The sequence below is a fragment of the Rhodnius prolixus genome, unplaced genomic scaffold (genome assembly GCF_049639745.1).
Source record: "Rhodnius prolixus isolate KJV_2025 unplaced genomic scaffold, Rpr scaffold_10, whole genome shotgun sequence".
Classification (NCBI taxonomy): domain Eukaryota; kingdom Metazoa; phylum Arthropoda; class Insecta; order Hemiptera; family Reduviidae; genus Rhodnius; species Rhodnius prolixus.
The window spans coordinates 18,960,405-18,980,302 of NW_027411615.1; the positions used below are offsets into that span (position 1 = coordinate 18,960,405).

The 19,898-nt window shown below is 34.9% G+C and overlaps 1 protein-coding gene across 3 annotated transcripts in view; it reads left to right on the forward strand.

Moving 5' to 3' along the window:
• The window catches only part of LOC141456729 (protein phosphatase 1 regulatory subunit 14C), a 271,924-nt gene that overhangs the window by 191,021 nt on the left and 61,005 nt on the right, over nucleotides 1–19,898 (forward strand). For 2 of the 3 annotated variants that reach the window (XM_074132981.1, XM_074132978.1), the window contains exon 3: nucleotides 19,306–19,593. In XM_074132981.1, coding sequence (XP_073989082.1) covers nucleotides 19,342–19,593 — 252 coding nt within the window. In that variant the 5' untranslated portion in view covers nucleotides 19,306–19,341. Of the gene's footprint in view, nucleotides 1–1,543; nucleotides 2,126–19,305; nucleotides 19,594–19,898 lie in introns of those variants that run through there. The other variant, XM_074132980.1, reaches the window with a different exon arrangement.

Sequence of the window (19,898 nt, forward strand, 5' to 3'; positions counted from 1 at the left end):
CAATTGATAAATTTGTAATCATTAAACGATATTTCAATAGTTTTGGAGGTTTTCAAGCGTCAGCCGTCGTTAAAATTTGAAAAATCTATCTTCTCTACTATTACCGTCAAATATCCTTGATTGCCAGTTCCGATTCCGAAGCTGCCACTCTATTATCCACCTGGTTCACCGTGTGGTAGACTCTGTTGCCTCCTCTTATGAAGTAATATTGTTCAGGAATGTTTCTAGATGTCCCCAAGGCATTCGACAAAGTGGATGAAGGCCTTTTAGATAAGCTCAAATCTATCCTTCCAAGTACCTACTACCTTATCCTTAAGTCTTACCTATCAGACCCTTCTTTCAAGTAAAAGTAAAGTAGTTGCCTATTTTTTCAGGCGGGCTTTACGTCCAACTACCAATTAGGTGTCGTGGACGGAGGCGACTAGCAAACATACTTTACTGTAAATTTCTTTTATTTAACCATTAAATAAAATCCAAGGCCTAAGACCGGGGAATCGAACCCAGTACCACAATACATATTAGTTCGACAGGTCTCGCTTCTAACCGTGGCGCCACTTCTTTCAAGTTATGCAAGACTTTTCCTCCTCTCCATTTTTAACCCGTCCTCACAGGTGTTCCTCAAGAGAGTATTCTCGTTCCAGTTCCCTATAATCTGTATCTGCTTATCTTCCACTCCATCCCAACACTTCAATTTACTCGTGTGCCGATAATGTGGCATCCTATTCCAAATTAAGATCCCGCAATACGAGCCATCCAGCCTCATGATCAAAAGACTACTCTCCACACAGCCTTACTAGCTCCAGTCTGGTCAAACTGACTTGAATTCTACGGTACAGTTCTTAACCGCAACCAATCCCTCTAATCAATAATACTTCGCACTATTATAGTTAACCCATCTTTCTACGTTAGCAATGAAACTATCCTCTAAGGCCTAAAAATCTCTTTTCCTCTTTACCTGCCGAATCCCGTTATACCAAACTTTTTCAACCCGCTCATACACAATCTGTCCCAAACTATTCTTCCCTCGAATCTTCCTAGGAGGCTGAAGCGTCGATGTCCTCGCATTCACCTGATCGCATGATAAATGATGGAATTCTTCGAATTCACTTCATCCGTATCCTGAGGTAGCCGGCTCATGATAGTCATCGTTGGTTGGCCCTCATCCAATTCTTTGAATCTATTTTCTTTCTGTATTGTACGTAATAATATTATTTATTGACAATAGGCAGTTGTAAATGAAATAAAATTTAAATCACTATATATTGTTGTTCTGTTATAATTTATAACCAAACTGACACCCCTAGTGTACAATTACTAAATTAACGTTTTATGTTTTGTCTGAGACTAATTAACAATAATTTGCAGTCACGAAACTATTATGCATACTATGCGGTAATAATAATAATAATAATAACAATAAACGCTGTTAGTCAATGCCAGAAAATTTATTGACAGTGCAACAGACACTATTATAATAGCCCATAGTGTGGCGCGCCAATCGGCAGGCACGATAAGCTGTAGGCACGATTCCAGCCGGGCAAAGCATTCATGCTAGGACAGTCTGCGCAGCGAGGTTTGATAGTTTACAGCCAATCATAGCGGCACAACTGGATACCTATCCTGCTGACTAGATTGGTTCACTCTAGGTAGAGACCAGCTGACCCGGTACATGTGTGTTTAGTGTGGTTGTGTTAGTAAGTTTTGTCTGTCTGTAATCGTCCGTCCACTGGTTCTGCTCAGTGCTACTAGTGATCTCTGTGTGTTGTTGTCGAGTTGATGTTACAGTAAACAAACAATCGTATACAAAGAAGACTGCTTTTTTTCTTATTTTTTTTTAAATTAATTTTTTTGGCATTTAGTTAATTTTCATTGTGGCAGAGCTAACTTGTGTGCATACCAGATGAAAGTGTTCATGTGCAACTGCATAGAATATAATTAGCTTTGGGAATTGTTTGCGTTCAACGCTCCCTTTCTAAGTAATTAGAAACTGTGTCTGTGATAAAGTGCCCACATTGTGACTATAGACTAAACAGTTCCGTGCGGGCCCACATTAAACGGTCATCCTAGCATTTAAACGTTCACAGTGATTTCAACCAAAAAAATCAAATCTTTTCTAGCTAAAAGGGTAACTATCTTTTATTATTACATTTAATGTATGAAACATTATTGTATTTTTTATTGAATATTTTTCTCTTTTAATAATTTGTTTAGTCAAGTAAAATATGTATTTACTAAATTTTACATAGAATAAAACTTTTTGCTTACAGTAAGGGCCCTAATCTCTTCTAATTTCTTTGTTGGAGGAAATTTTGCTTTTTATGTTATTTTATGTGGGTTCACATAAAAGGTAAAAGTGAAATAAATGAATTGTTACTCTCCTTCGCAAAATTTTCTGAAAACAGCCTCGTTAAATAAACAAGAAAAGGGCCAGGTTTATTGACTAAATTCTTTTAATTCTTTCTAATACATAAATTCCTTTACTTTTATTTAATGGTTGATTATTTATCTAATGAAATAATAGAAAAGGAAGTTTTGAAACAAAGGTATTATCAAAACTGCTTTGAAGTATTTCCTGGCCAATTTTTGCACAGTATAGTTGTTTGAATGTAGGCTGTAAAACAATCCCGGTCTTGGTTTGAGTACCTACATTTTTGAAGAACGAGAGGATGTCTGCATTTCCGTCAGTTTAATATGCCGAGTGTGTTTATTTTGTTTTTCTTCATGAATTCGTTTTAAAGATAGTTTGCATACAAATGAACAAAAATCCAGAAATCAAATTTAACCTTCTTGTGAAGTTTTAATTGTATAGTTATTCTGCATTCGCACTCACAGAATACATAATTGCAACTCATTGGTTTTAATGTGGAGAACTTAAGAAATAATTTTGTTTTTCAATTAAAAATGTGCAATATATAGTTATTTATTTAACAAGTGTGGAAAGTAGTACTTTTCCTCACGCGAGGCAGGGTTTGCACGCACGAGCGAGCGAAGCGATGCGAGTGCAAGTGCAAATTGCCGAGTGTGAGGAAAATACTTTACACTAGAGTTAAATATTATATTTTTTCTGCAACCATTTATTAACTAATATAATTAAAAATTTCATTTTTACAGTCTACAAAAATACATTTTTTCTTTCGTAAAGCAAGTGAAACTAAAAATTTTCAAATATTTGTTAGATAAACTTAAATTTTATGTGTATCAAATATCCCAAATTAATTTCATCCTCCGACGCGTTATTCTTTCATTAATTTTCTTTAATATGAAGCCTATCGTCATCCACTCACAACTGAACAGAATTTAAGTCCTACTGACGCTACCAAAACTATTTATAAGACTTTTTTGGTAATAGATTTAAGTTTTAAATAAATAAAATGAACTGTTAATATAAACTATGGTCTTTCGGTAGTTAACTTTGTTTTGTAGGCAAATAAAGTACTAGCTTATTAGTGCCACTTCCTCCTCTAATCATTGTGGCGTTGTACATTTCCCAATACGTAACCATCTTCCAGACTTCAAAGCCTAGTCAAACAAACAGAATTAGAGTTGTTGTTCAATTAATGGGTGCTACACTAATACACTCTCTGGATCGTAGTGGCGTAGGCTTTGTAGGCCCAACAACCTCTGTGGAATCTATCTCATCCTTAGAGAGACTTCAAAGTCTTAACTTTTGCCCAAAGAATGACAAACAATAGTCATAAATGAAGTAGCAATGTTCTCTTAGGTCGTATTCAATGACTAAGTAAATAGCCTCAGTATTTTAATGAATTTCCATCATCTTTTAGATTTCAAAAATGTATAATCAATGTTTTCAAATCTCTTAAAACATTTCCTTATATTCTCTTAATGTTAAAAAAAAAATTAACTTACGTGTTTTCTTGTAAAACTAAATTTTTTTTGGAAGCCCATATCTATATATCCATATATTTTGTGTGTCCATATCTAAATTGTGGATTAAAAGAGAGTTTAGCAGTCACAAGTAAATAGAATACAGAGTAGGAGAGAGGAGGGCACATTTGAACAGAATTTACATTTTCTGTTACAGAGTGCCCAGAATCGTATTATTGAACCTTTTTATTTTGTTTTCTACAACTTTCAAGTCTTCTTAACAGATCTATAACAATAAACAGTTGGTACTTTACGTACATATCTATATTTTTTTAATTTAAAAATGTTGTGTCAAATGTTAATATCTGCCCCACTGGTGGGGTAACTTTGAACACTATATAAAATAGAAAGAAATGATATTACTTTACTCTGAATCTACCTTCTATCAGTTATTTCTCTCACTTCTACATTAATTTCTCTTTTAAACCACTGAAATCTAGTTCAAAAATCAAGAATGACATCCCGGTTGCGCATCTTAATGTAGGTTCGGACCACTTTCCCCTTCTCTGCGATTAAAGAAAAAAAAGTCACAAACTTGCAGGTCGGTAGGGCACATTTTTAACTGTGATGTTGAAATGTGCCCCCTCTCCTTCCATAAAAGAAAATATAATATCCAACACTTTTTGCAAGCAAATAGACTTTTTTTTGTAAAGACTAGATTTAAAAATACGAATTCCAAATGTTAATATGGACTAACAATACTTACACCTTGTCCACTACAATCTTCACAATACACTTCCAAAGATGCAACCAAAATTTTACTTCCACCTTACAAAATATAACATTCCTCCAATTCTGGACTTTACCGAACAATGAAAACGAAGGGAAACTCTGTCAATTATATAACAGGTCTACCACCAAAATATGGAGAAAATTACCAATCATAGATGTTTTAAATATTTGGCGAGAAATTAAAACTGTTCAAAGGTGCCTCCTCTCCCCTACACTTCGTCTACCTGAAACTACGTATACTTTCAATTTTGAAACGCCCACATCTTAGTGTTTGGGAAATGAGCTACCAATCTCCAAAGAATTCAGTCTCTACAATCTGAAATACTTAGATTAGTAAAGGCACCTCTAACCGGACATACTGATCCTTAGCATTCCTTTTATATTACGATTCAGCTTTCTGAAATTTTTGATTTTTTTTTTTTTTGTCACAAACACACAAAGACAACTTTTTTCTGATCAGGGGAACTTGAAAGGGATTTTTTTTCTGAGCAAACTAAACGTAATTTGTTTTGGAGTGATAACTATCTATTTAATTCAGAGTTATAAGAAAATTCTAAACGTTTTTAGATGTTTTATAGTAATGAGTGTAAGATTACTTATTTTATTGTTCAAAGTATAATCCATTGTTATTAATCACTTTATCTTAGTGCCAGTAATTCAATTCCACTTTAGTATCACGAAGGTTCTTTGTTGGCTTAATAATTCTTTACTAACTACTTTTACCACCTCTTCCGTTACAAAATTTTTACCTGACAAAAATGAGTTATAGTTCAGACTAAGTGCAGTCCAAAGGAACGAGATCTGTGCTACATTAGCACAGTAGTATAAGGTAAATCAGTAATATTTGAGGCTGTCTCTCGTACTGTTTGCGTAAAGTCACTTAGTCATACTCATTCTACAATACTCAAGTTTTCTTTTAACTTCTTTAAGTTTACAGTGAGAATATGTTTTAAAAACCTCTCAAAATTCAAATTTGAATTTTTTTTTATAACGATCGCAGTACTTAAATATTGTAGAAATAAATGAAAATAAAAATGGATCTGTCTTACCAGAGGTTTAACGATAATAGGATACAGAGATAAAACATTTCTTTTGTTTGATTATAGATTCACCACATTTGACAGATAATGAATGTTTCAGCCTACAAATAAAGCACGCTGCAAGGTTGATAACCTTATAAAACATTTAATGTCAGTAGTTATGGCTCAGCCTTAAAATGGCCCTCTTCACTAAACTAGGCTCCCTTAAATGGGTCATTTGATCAATAGATCTTTGATTTCTTTCTTCAGAATTATTGCCTTTTTTTTTGAAAATTGATCATTTTATCGATTTTGTAAGAGTTATTTTTCAATTATTAGATTTCTCTTTGTATAAATTTTGTTACGCACAAGTTATTTCACTTTTGAAAATGAAATGGTAATTTTTGTGGTTGCCGTGTATTTTGTAGCTAATAATTGAATTCATTTGTTATATTTTGAAGCATAAGAAACACTTTTAAAATATTATTTGGCCGAACAAGTTACTACTCAGCTCCTGTATTTTGTATTTTGTTTAATATACTTTAAAATGTTTTTTACTATAGTTTAAAAACAGCAATATGTTCTGGGACGTTCTGACTCCATTAATGTCGCTTATAGGTTTTTTTTTTTTTAAATTGAGATTCCAGAAAATCTGATGCTAGATACTTTTATACTATTTTCGAGGTTGTAAATGACAAATTTTTGAAGTCAGTGGACGAAATTAGTTAGGGCTAGCGTTCATTGTATACAATTAAACTTTTGATTTTGTTAATAATATTATTTATCTTGGTGAAAAATATTCTTTGCGTTAAGTTATGGATTCATGCTGAAAATGTTTCATAAAACATTGCTTGAATCAGCATGAACCAGTATAGAATTGGCTTGAAATTCTGCTACTAAAGCTGAAAATTGAAGAAACCAGATTCAAATTCAGCTACCTGACTATACAGGGTTAACCAGTAAGTATTGTCCATAGGCCTACTGTGTGTATAGTACGTCTCAAGTGGAGTTCAATGACGTATTGGCCAACTTCAATTTTTTTTAAACGTAATTTTAACCTTTGAATTTCTTATTTTAAGACAATCTACTTTAAAAATTTACTACTGGTCCATCTAAAAGAGTTTTCAATGAATTAAACAACTTGATAAACTAACACTGTTGAGTGCTCGTGAACACGTTTTCTGGTAAAACAAACGTAATTTCTCAGACGAAGATGAAAGGAATCCTGGAAAATGATATACCGTTAGAAAGCCCATTAGGCAAGGAAACTTTTATAAAAAGTGCCAGCACCTAGGTCGGATAATGATCACGTAAGGGCCTAATGAGTTTTCTTAAAAATTTCGATTACTTTTATTTTCCCAGCATCCGGAGGAAGATTGAGGATGTTTGGAGAATAGCTTATACTTCGAAATGGTATCAATTTTTAGAAAATTTATCTGTCTTTCTAACCGTCTCATCAGAATCGAATTCGGACTAAAACTTTTTGAGTAATAACATTTTTATTGGAAAAAAGTAATGATTTTAGAAAAACAAAATTAAAGTGACGTCACTCAAGAACAGTGGAAAATTTGAAGTTGGCCAATACGTCATTGAACTCCACTTTAGATGTACTACAGAAAGTGGGCCTATGGATAATACTTACTGGTTCACCCTGTATTTTCAAAGGATAAACACATCAGCATTTTTTTTCGATGTTGTTGTTAAGGGAGATTCGGTAACGAGAGAACATTGACCGGTAGCTACAGTGCATTGAGAAAGGCTCTGATCGCCATAGATCTCAGATGTGTAATACCCCCTTCATTTAAAAACAAAAATTCGCTAACAGAAAGCTATACAAATTTTTCACACTTCATGTTTTTGACGTTATATGTTGGTGCTCTCAGATATACATTTTTATAGGTTACCTGTAATCATATCATAAATGTCGATATAACTTCGATAACAAATATCTCTTTTCTTCTTATTTGTACAACAAAAATAAGACACGTATTAACGTGTTCTATTTTATTTATCACCAACTACTTAAGCCTGTATCTTCTCATTGAAAATAAATGATGTCATTTTATCAAAATGTAAATTTTATAATGACTAAAGATATTATTTGAAATGAAACGTAAAATCTGGTTGTCACATTCAAACGACTTGCCAGTTATTCGGGAAAAACTTTTTCTTTTCATTAGTTGTTATTAAGACCATGAGAGAAAAATTCGCCATTTCTCAAGCAGAATTTAGTCGGAAGTATACTTGACAGGAATTAACACTTATTCAGTAACTTTTTCAAACTATATTTAGTTAATCTTCTGCAAAGACAGTTATCTTTACACTGGTAAAGAGTTTGGTTATTTAGTTGTATTGTACATTATAATTTTATGGGTCCCGTACTCCTTTTGCACTGGCTTCTTTACTGAAACTCAGCCAATTGAGCTAGATTACAATATTTGAAACACTCATTATGGTGTTTTCATAAGGACTTGCTAAATATGTGTTCATTCAAGTTTGAATGGATCAAAATGAAAATAATTATGATATTTATAATAAGAAATCGTGGCAAATAAAACGTGTTCTCTAAATGAAAAACCCAGGATACTTCTATTTAAATTTGAAATTTGTTATTCTCTAAAAATCAAAACTTCTCGTGAATATCTATCATCTCTAGAACAGACAAATAAAATTGATTGTTCCTGATTACATTAAAATCAAATTTAATAAAATTTATTGAAAAAACTTATTCGATTTTCTCTTACTAAAGTTCACGTTTCTAAATTTTCTTGAAGTACAATGTTTACTAAGAAATAATTCATTTCAATATTTTCTACATGTTCACTTAAGAATACTTTTTATTTTCTCAAAAGTTGTAGTATTACACTTAGTGTAATGAAAATGGAAAATGTATAGAATATAATATACGCACAGGAGACTTGGTTGCGAGAAGATACAAAGTAATGGTAAACTTGTTAGGAAAGTAGCAACCAAGAGCGGAGGTTACTATGAAAAAACTATAATTCTTACGAGTTATACGCGACGCGAATATAAGTGGTAAGTACGAGGGTCGTTTGAAAAGTCCGTGCAAAGTCAGAGAGATAGCACCACTGGCGCGTATCGAGGTTATGTTTAGTTAGTAGCATCTCTTGGAAGAACACTCACCAAGTTTCAGCCAGATCGGTCTATTTCTTTGTGTTTGGCATTCGTTTGAATCGAGGAAGTCGAGTGATTTTCAAAAAATGGACGAAAAAGAATTTCGTGTGTTGATTAAACACTACTTTATGGAAGGCAAAACGCCTCAGGAGACTAAAGAGAAGCTTGATAAACATTATGGTGACTCTGCACCTTCGATTAGAACAGTTTATAAGTGGTTTCAAAATTTTCGGAGTGGCCATATGGGCACAAGTGACGCTGAATGTTCTGGACGCCCTGTTGAGGTTACTACTCCAGAAATCATTGATAAAATCCATGATACGGTGATGGATGACAGAAGAGTGAAGGTGCGTGAGATTGCTAGTGCTGTGGGCATCTCGAATGAACGGGTACATAATATTTTGCATCAACATTTGGACATGACAAAGCTATCCGCAAGATGGGTGCCGCGATTGCTCATGCTTGACCAAAAACGAAATCGTGTGAAGTGTTGCAAGGACGGTTTGCAGCTGTTCCAGAAGAATCCGCAGGACTTTAAGCGTCGTTTCGTCACTGTGGATGAAACATGGATACATCACTACACTCCTGAGACCAAAGAACAATCTAAACAATGGGTTACCAAGGGGGAATCTGCGCCAAAAAAGGCGAAGACCGTTCCTTCGGCCGGAAAGATTATGGCGACTGTCTTTTGGGATTCGCAAGGAATAATCCTCATCGACTATCTGGAAAAGGGTAAAACTATTACAGGTCATATTATTCATCGTTATTTGACTGTTTGAAAACCGAGCTGCAAGAAAAACGCCCACGATTGGTCCACAAAAAAGTCCTTTTCCATCATGACAACGCACCAAGCTCACACCTCAGCAGTTGTGGTCGCAAAATTAATGGAAATAGGGTTCCAACTCGTTTCACATCCCCCCTATTCTCCAGACTTGGCTCCCTCGGACTACTATTTGTTCCCCAATATGAAGAAATGGCTGGCGGGAAAAAGATTTTATTCAAACGAGGAGGTGATTGCAGAAACGAATGGCTATTTTTCAGACTTGGACAAATCCTTTTATTCGGAAGGGGTCAACAAACTAGAGCAGCGTTGGACGAAGTGTATAAGCCTAAAAGGAGACTATGTTGAAAAATAAAAAAGGTTTACCCCAAAAAATTAAGTAGTTTTTATTTTTGCACGGACTTTTCAAACGACCCTCGTATGAATGATAGAATTAATTCACAGTAAGTGATTGAACTGTTTTAATGAGACCGTTTGCAGAATAGAAATAGCGAATGTATTGCTAATAATAGCATTTAATCAAGCACAGAAATAGAGGATCTAATGTTGATTGGTGTTGGGTAAATTCTTATATAAGAAGTATATTGCAATCTAGTAATCATGTTTTATTATTTTATTGGATTTATGAGACGTCATTATTCTGGTTATTGAAACTCATGCAATATTCACTTTCTGCAGTAAATTAACTGTTAACTAATATTCCGAACAGTTATAATCACTAGATGGGTTTGGCTTAAAGCATTTCCAGAAGGTTTTGAATGATCTAGGTTATCATTGTACACGTCAAAAAGCGATTCCACCTACATTTGAAATAAAATAGATTTTAATACAAATTTATGCAGCATGAAGAAACAATTTATTAAATTCAGTATGTGCGAAGACAGATTATCAGTAAATTTATTGCTTGCGAGCTTTCATATAATGCAAGGCTATTTTCAAAATTAAGTACAGTCGAGCCTTCCATAAAGGACACTCTCACTAGCGGCCACCTCCATTTACGGACCAGTTTTTGGATTTACCCCTATACACTTTCTATATAAAAGAACCTCCGACTAACGGACACTCTACATAGCGACCGCGGACATTGATTTTGGGGGAACGGATTATATGTTTCACCTCCCACCACCGACCACCTTATTATTAAAAGTTCGTTTGACGCGGTGATCAAAATAATTATCCCCTCTCAAGTTTTTGGTTTTTTTTTCTGTTTTTTCCTAAAGTTTCCTCTATAAGCTCCGTACATCTTGCACCATTTTAATCATTTTTCGATATAACATTGGACGAACAATATTATTTTTTCCGATATGTCTCCCAAACGAAAGTGGTTAACTCTAGAAGAGAAAATAAATGTGTTGGAAGATTTTGCAAAAACCAAATAGAGCCATCGTTAACTTGCCGAAAGGTTTGTTCTATTTTTCTAATAATAGACGATAGTATGATGATAATTTTACCATAAATTATTATAGTTACAAAAAAATTTGATGATTATTATAAAAATTATTAAATAAGTCAATAATATGTAGTTTTTGGATAAATTGTTTGGATAATTAAGCAAAATTTGATGCATATCATATAGCTAAATAATTATGCAATTATGTACGTTTTTAAATCTGTTAATAATAAACAATTTTTAAATAGATGTTTGGAAAAAAAACCCCATATTTTTCATTATGAAACTTGCCTACCTCCTTCTAACGACCACCTCCAAACAGCGGCCACTTTGCTTCCCCCGCCAGTGTCCGTTATTGAGAGGTTCGTCTGTATATTACAATTTACAAAATAGAGTATAAAACAAAAATGTTTTCTGGTGAGAAATATTAACGTGACTTTCTCTTTGCCACCTATCCGCTAGAAAGGTAAATTATAAATTTTTAACGTTAGGTAGAAATCGATTCGCTCTAATTAATTTTTTAAAAAGTTTTAGAATAAAATTAGAAAATAAAGTATTTTAATTTCATTATTTGAGATAAAACATACAAGAATTATTCAATTGCAAAATCCAATGTAGCCTTGTAGAATTAGTTTAATAATTGGAATTAGTTTTATTTTTTGTTGTATTCGATGTCGAATGTCCCTGAGCTGCAGTATTGCCTGAAGCTGTTCGTTTTGTTCCACTGGTTGATGACACTCGGCTACCATGACATTAGTCAAGTTCACGTTCCCTTTCTCCAACATTCCCCACCCCTCTTCTTCTATAACTATTTACGACTAGATACAATTTCAGTGTCGTTTGGTTAGGCAGGTTAGATTTAATTTTTGTAATTTTTCTTCTTAAATATTTAGTATTTCATGTCCATATTGTAAAATACTTCAGTTCCATTCACAAAATTCTTATTTTTTTAATTATTTATTAACTGGGATCCCCATTTAATGCGTCCTTGTGCATTTCAAAGTATTGAAATCAATATGAATAGATAACTTGTATTTCTGGCTAATTTAAAGATGATAAGTTTGTTTTTTTATTTGAAAATGTTGATCGCAATTTCTGTATCTTGGAACAAGAACATTAGTTTTTCACGTTCAATGTCCGTTTGCAGCGTCATGGGAATTTCCCTAAAAATTAGTAGATAATCTAGTTTTACCGAAAGAGATTAAAAAATTATTTATAGCATTCACTACCACTATTCGAAGTGGAGAGGGCTAAATTGAGCCCTAAAGGAATCACTTTGGCCTACTGCCAAAATATATACGAGGGTCGTTTGAAAAGTCCGTGCAAAAATAAAAACTCCTTAATTTTTTGGGGTAAACCTTTTTTATTTTTCAACATAGTCTCCTTTTAGGCTTATACACTTCGTCCAACGCTGCTCTAGTTTGTTGATCCCTTCCGAATAATAGGATTTGTCCAAGTCTAAAAAATAGCCATTCGTTTCTGCAATCACCTCCTCGTTTGAATAAAATCTTTTTCCCGCCAGCCATTTCTTCATATTGGGGAACAAATAGTAGTCCGAGGGAGCCAAGTCTGGAGAATAGGGGGGATGTGAAACGAGTTGGAACCCTATTTCCATTAATTTTGCGACCACAACTGCTGAGGTGTGAGCTGGTGTGTTGTCGTGATGGAAAAGGACTTTTTTGTGGGCCAATCGTGGGCGTTTTTCTTGCAGCTCGGTTTTCAAACGGTCCAATAACGATGAATAATATGCACCTGTAATAGTTTTACCCTTTTCCAGATAGTCGATGAGGATTATTCCTTGCGAATCCCAAAAGACAGTCGCCATAATCTTTCCGGCCGAAGGAACGGTCTTCGCCTTTTTTGGCGCAGATTCCCCCTTGGTAACCCATTGTTTAGATTGTTCTTTGGTCTCAGGAGTGTAGTGATGTATCCATGTTTCATCCACAGTGACGAAACGACGCTTAAAGTCCTGCGGATTCTTCTGGAACAGCTGCAAACCGTCCTTGCAACACTTCACACGATTTCGTTTTTGGTCAAGCGTGAGCAATCGCGGCACCCATCATGCGGATAGCTTTGTCATGTCCAAATGTTGATGCAAAATATTATGTACCCGTTCATTCGAGATGCCCACAGCTAGTGCAATCTCACGCACCTTCACTCTTCTGTCATCCATCACCATATCATGGATTTTATCGATGATTTCTGGAGTAGTAACCTCAACAGGGCGTCCAGAACGTTCAGCGTCACTTGTGCCCATATGGCCTCTCCGAAAATTTTGAAACCACTTATAAACTGTTCTAATCGAAGGTGCAGAGTCACCATAATGTTTATCAAGCTTCTCTTTAGTCTCCTGAGGCGTTTTGCCTTTCATAAAGTAGTGTTTAATCAACACACGAAATTCTTTTTCGTCCATTTTTTGAAAATAACTCGACTTCCTCGATTCAAACGAATGCCAAACACAAAGAAATAGACCGATCTGGCTGAAACTTGGTGTGTGTTCTTCCAAGAGATGCTACTAACTAAACATAACCTCGATACGCGCCAGTGGTGCTATCTCTCTGACTTTGCACGGACTTTTCAAACGACCCTCGTATATATATTGCATTCAAATTCAACTTAATTTGGATTTGGGCAGGTACAGAGTGGTGTTTAATTAAGAACATTTGGTACTTGTCATTAAGAACATTTGGTTAAAGCTATTTTAAAGTTTTAAATTTTGTTTTAAGTAGCAATTTTGAGAATTTTTGTTTAAAAACATTGTGCAAGAATACCAGATATTAAGTGCTGCATATTCTTCAATTTTCAGAGTTACTTTGGCCCAAAAGTTTAAAAAGATTTATCAAATGTGTATGTTTTTAAAACTTTTTGTAAATCTATTATATTCTCCATTTGCGTTTCTCTTTAAGCCTGAAATTACATAAAAAGCTTAAAAAAGTGGGCTAAAATTGCTCCAGTTGATGTTGTGAATAAAATATTTTAAAATTTTAAGGCGCCACGGTAGCCGAGCGGTTAGAGGCGAGACCAGTAAAGCTAATATGCATTGTGGTACTGGGTTCGATTCCCGGTCACAGGCCTTGGATTTAATTTAATAGTTAATAAAAGAAATTTACAGTAAAGTATGTTTGCTAGTCGCCTCCGTCCATGACACCTAATTGGTAGTTGGACGTTAAGCCCTGCCTGAAAAAATAGGCGATTACTTTACTTTTACTTTTTATTTTAAAATTCTATATCCCGTTTATGTGCTCCAATGGGGATCCACCATTTGTACCTATTTGATTCTTTTATAGTAGGTTTCTCGTGAAATTATTGAAAGGTTTCTTTTATATTATTTTAAGGGAGAAAATGGTCCACCCAGTTGTCTTAGTTGTATAATCTTTAATTTAAAAACATTATATTTTGTTCCTCAGCATTGACATTGGGGGTTATGGGGAAGCATAGATTTAGGATTTGAATCAGAGACACACAACCTCATGAAGTCTGGAACCATCTGGATTAATGGCCGTAGTATCGATTTCAACTCCCGCTTCTCACACAGTTCTGCTCGTTATATAATTAATAATTCGATAGAATTGGTTGCTATAATGATTGATAAAAACAAAAGTTAATCTGCTATGGTACTGATATGTTCCATATATTATAATAATTGTAACTGTAAAACTAAGTGCACCACAATAGAACGAAAATAAAATGGATATTTGCTCTCCATAAGACCCTCTCATAAGAGGTGTCGTCCGTAACGAGAGAATATTGTCCAGAATGCGGTACAATGTACTGAATAGACTCCGGTCAAAGGTGACTTTAGTTGTTCACATGCTTTAAATAAATAATGAAATAATCAAGTTAGCACAAACAAACCAAGTTATATCAAAACGTAGCGCAGTGAATCTATGCAGTAGGCTGGTAACGATAGCTTGGTGGTACATAGTTAAATGGATGTGAATAAAAGGGTGTGGCAAGTGCACCGCTGCGACCTGTAAAGCTAATAAAGAACCTTTCTCTTGGGTTATAAAGCCTTTCTTGTATATGGACCTTTCCTGTGTAGTTGAAGGTTCCTTTTGTTGACAGAATTCCATCGATAGAATTTTTTAAATCTATGATTTTATCTTATCAGATTGTTCGATGAATGTTTGACTAATCAAGGTGGAATGCGAAGAGGTCGCCCTTTAAACTTCGCTTATCTTTTAAACTCGGAAAGATAGTGCTAGAGTCAATATTTAGTGCCTTTAATTTTGAAGCTTTCATCGTTCTAACGTAGCTCATCATGGTTCTGGGCTTTGAAAAGGAATGCCTATGATTACTCTTACTTTTTTTTGCCTTTTTTTTTTGGCATTGGCTTTCGCCGTACAGCCAGCATAGTCTAGGTGCTTATCACTATAATATCACTCACTCTCCATTCTTACTTATAAATGCATTCGCTTCGCACATTAGACTACAGCTAATGGATGGAGCAGTATCTGTGCTCCTGCCATTCTTATAGCTTAACCGAAATTAAAATCACGTAATCCTTCTCTAATCATTTTCTTCCATTCATTCTATAACTTTTAAATACGAGGGTCGTTTGAAAAGTCCGTGCAAAGTCAGAGAGATAGCACCACTGGCGTGTATCGAGGTTATGTTTAGTTAGTAGCATCTCTTGGAAGAACACACACCAAGTTTCAGCCAGATCGGTCTATTTCTTTGTGTTTGGCATTCGTTTGAATCGAGGAAGTCGAGTGATTTTCAAAAAATGGACGAAAAAGAATTTCGTGTGTTGATTAAACACTACTTTATGAAAGGCAAAACGCCTCAGGAGGCTAAAGAGAAGCTTGATAAACATTATGGTGACTCTGCACCTTCGATTAGAACAGTTTATAAGTGGTTTCCAAATTTTCGGAGTGGCCATATGGGCACAAGTGACGCTGAACGTTCTGGACACCCTGTTGAGGTTACTACTCCAGAAATCATTGACAAAATCCATGATATTGTGATGGATGACAGAAGAGTGAAGGTGCGTGAGATTGCTAGTGCTGTGGGCATCTCGAATGAACGGGTACATAATATTTTGCATCAACATTTGGACATGACAAAGCTATCCGCAAGATGGGTGCCGCGATTGCTCATGCTTGACCAAAAACGAAATCGTGTGAAGTGTTGCAAGGACGGTTTGCAGCTGTTCCAGAAGAATCCGCAGGACTTTAAGCGTCGTTTCGTCACTGTGGATGAAACATGGATACATCACTACACTCCTGAGACCAAAGAACAATCTAAACAATGGGTTACCAAGGGGGAATCTGCGCCAAAAAAGGCGAAGACCGTTCCTTCGACCGGAAAGATTATGGCGACTGTCTTTTGGGATTCGCAAGGAATAATCCTCATCGACTATCTGGAAAAGGGTAAAACTATTACAGGTGCATATTATTCATCGTTATTGGACCGTTTGAAAACCGAGCTGCAAGAAAAACGCTCACGATTGGCCCACAAAAAAGTCCTTTTCCATAACGACAACGCACCAGCTCACACCTCAGCAGTTGTGGTCGCAAAATTGATGGAAATAGGGTTCCAACTCGTTTCACATTCCCCCTATTCTCCAGACTTGGCTCCCTCGGACTACTATTTGTTCCCCAATATGAAGAAATGGCTGGCGGGAAAAAGATTTTATTCAAACGAGGAGGTTATTGCAGAAACGAATGGCTATTTTTCAGACTTGGACAAATCCTATTATTCGGAAGGGATCAACAAACTAGAGCAGCGTTGGGCGAAGTGGATAAGCCTAAAAGGAGACTATGTTGAAAAATAAAAAAGGTTTACCTCAAAAAATTAAGTAGTTTTTATTTTTGCACGGACTTTTCAAACGACCCTCGTACATTCACATTTCATAGCTAGCTCTGCTATAGATTTAAGCACATAGATATTGCTGGAGAATATTATGTCTTCGTAGCAAAATGTTGCATCTAAATACCTGTATATATCGTCAAACATTCGTTTCCTTTCTACCAAATAACGTGGACATATCATTATTATATGTTTGAAATCCTCCTCCTCATTGCAATCTACGCAAAGAGGAGAGGACCTTTTGTTGATCCTGTGTAGATACGATCCACACACCGCGTGGTTCGCTCTCAGCCTGCTTATTGTCGTAATAACCCATTTATTAGTGACAGTTCCCTTATAAACCATGGTTGTCTAGGTCACTGATCTGCCATAGTTTTATAGAATTTTCCTTTATTACCATTACTGTAATCTGTCTGCCATTTTTGTAGTGCTGCTTTTGCAATTATACGCTTGATATCGGTGTGTGGTAATTTATAGTTAGACATTTCCCCACTATTGGTGGCTTCCTTTGCAAGTTTGTCAACAATTTCATTTTTTTTTATACCACAATGACCTCTTACCCACTCTTACTTGAAAGAGCACTTGATCAGTTTTCATGGGAAGAAGTTCCAAATGAAATTAGAGAACCCTTAGAAGTTTCAAAGCTGTTTCACTGTAGTGGAATACAAAGTTTTTTAAAAAAAAGAAGTTAGTAGCCCTTCCCAATTGACGTATTTTGGTCGAAACATTAATCGGACAATTTATTTAATGGTAAAATAACATTTAAGCTTTTCCGGCAGGGTAGGAGCCTTTTCTGGCAGGATAGGAGCCTTTTCCGGCTGGATAGGAGCCTTTTTCGGCTGGATAGGACCTTTTCCCAATGCCTTTTGGACACCCCTTCTCGAAAATAAAAGTAAAGTAATCGCCTATTTTCTTCAGGTGAGGCTTAACGTCCAACTACCAATTAGGTGTCGTGGACGGGAGGCGACTAGCAAACTTACTTTACTGTAAATTTCTTTTATTAACCATTAAATAAATTCCAAGGCCTAAGACCGGGAATCGAACCCAGTACCACAATTCATAATTAGCTTTGCAGGTCTCGCCTCTAACCGCTCGGCTATCGTGGCGCCTTCTTTTCGAAAATAATTCTGTGGCTTTAATTTTTTTGTGATATTTTGTTCCCAGATGAAAAAGGCTACGCGCAAACATACCTTGTTTTCGTAAGCCTGTAAAAACAGGAAATTTTCACGATTACATTTCTCCCTCATCCTGCATTTGTGTAAACCAAAAAAATAAATAAATAAACTCTATAGGCTAGATGGGGTTAATATCGATTGATTTGTTCTGTTATTTGTTTTGTTTTTGCTTAGAAATGATATTTATAAGAATCTTTTTCACTGATTACAATTAAATGAAACTCATTAAGTGGCACCTAATTAGGTATCCGACTTTGCATCCATAAATAGACTGTTTATCGTCATAATTTATTTATAAGGTTTTTGGCTCTTATCGATAGTTTGACACAGTTAATTTAACTAACGTTGAGGAAAGATTATTGCCAAGTAATTCATATTAAATGGTATGTCCTGGTTTTTCAAGGAAATCGTTAAACTAACAAAAGATAATTAGAATTATTTTAAAGGATAAAATATATTTTATCCTTGATATGATATACATATCTAAGACAGAAAACAGTCTAAATTTCAAAACTGACACCAAAAATTTAAACAACATATACGCCAATTTACTGCAAAATACTAGACAATTGGCAACACTGACTTTTTTTATAACCAAACAGAATCACTCACAAAACCAATCACATTCAGTCATTGAACAGACAAGACTGAAGCCACATCAACCCTCTAATGATGTAAAACAGTTTATTATAAATTTTCGTTACATTATACATATTCATTGTAATATAATAATTGTTAAGTCACTGTAAATATGTTCCACAGCCCTGAAGATGACCTAGTCCTTAGGTCGAAAGTTGGGCATAATAAAGTTTATAATTGACTGAAACTGGCATTAATTTTTCATTTTATTGAAACTATTATTCAGTCACCAAAAATAATGGAACAGTAATTATATTTTATCCGTGAATTTATTGCTTTTTAATTTAATATTAATTGTATAAGGGGAAACATATTGAATTAAACTGGTTGTTTTTTTAAATCAAAAAATACTGTGAAGGAAATATTTTTAAATGTTCGATGAACTCTTTTTCACATAAGAGAAATGTTTATCATTAATGTTTTCTGAAAGTGAAAACTATACAAGTCGTATTTATTTATTGATATAATACAACTTTAATTTGACTAGGATGTAACTATAACGACCTCTTTATTCATTTATTTATTTCTAAATTTGTTCGTAATGATTCATTTCCTTAATGAGTCAACCATGTTATAGTTTCAGACTGGTTGTTGTTGCTTGGTCAGCAGAAAGATTCTTTGTACCATTTCCTGTTCATGTTTATTTTTTTTTTTTTTTTTTTTAAAGAAAGATTATGATGTAAACAAACCCTGTCATCCAGTTATATCTTACACTTAGGTTTTCTTTTTTTGTTGCAGACCACAGGCACCTCAGAGAAAACTTCAGTGTTCACAATGGAAGTCGGTGTAGCTTCATCGTATAACAGTGTGATGCGCAGCGGAGCGGCCAGAGGAGATGTTGCCAGTACGGAAAGAAGTCCTGGTAAAGGATTACATGTAAATTTTAGTGAAAAAGGTGAAGTTAAAGAAAGAAGAGAGAAGTTTTTAACAGCAAAATATGGTTCTCATCAGATGTCACTAATTAGGAAACGATTAGCTGTGGAAATGTGGTTATACGATGAGCTACAAAAATTATATGAATCAGCCGTAAGTAAAATTTCTTTTTGTTTTTCCATTAAAACTAATTTTTTGGGGTATTGGGAAAGGCTCAGTAAACAGAACGCTGGCGTAGCAAGACCAGTTTCGAGTCCAGTCTCTACTGGCCACCTTAAATCTTGCTCTTCTTAGGAAACAGCATCTCGATACCAATTGGGACCCTAGTACTCTTGTGCACTGTTAAGGTGTTTGTTAAAAATATTTTTCTGCAACCATGTAGGAATGTTCTCATTACTCAATTAAAATCAGCTGTGTAATGCCCAACTTTACCTCACTAGTGGGGAAAAATTCCCATT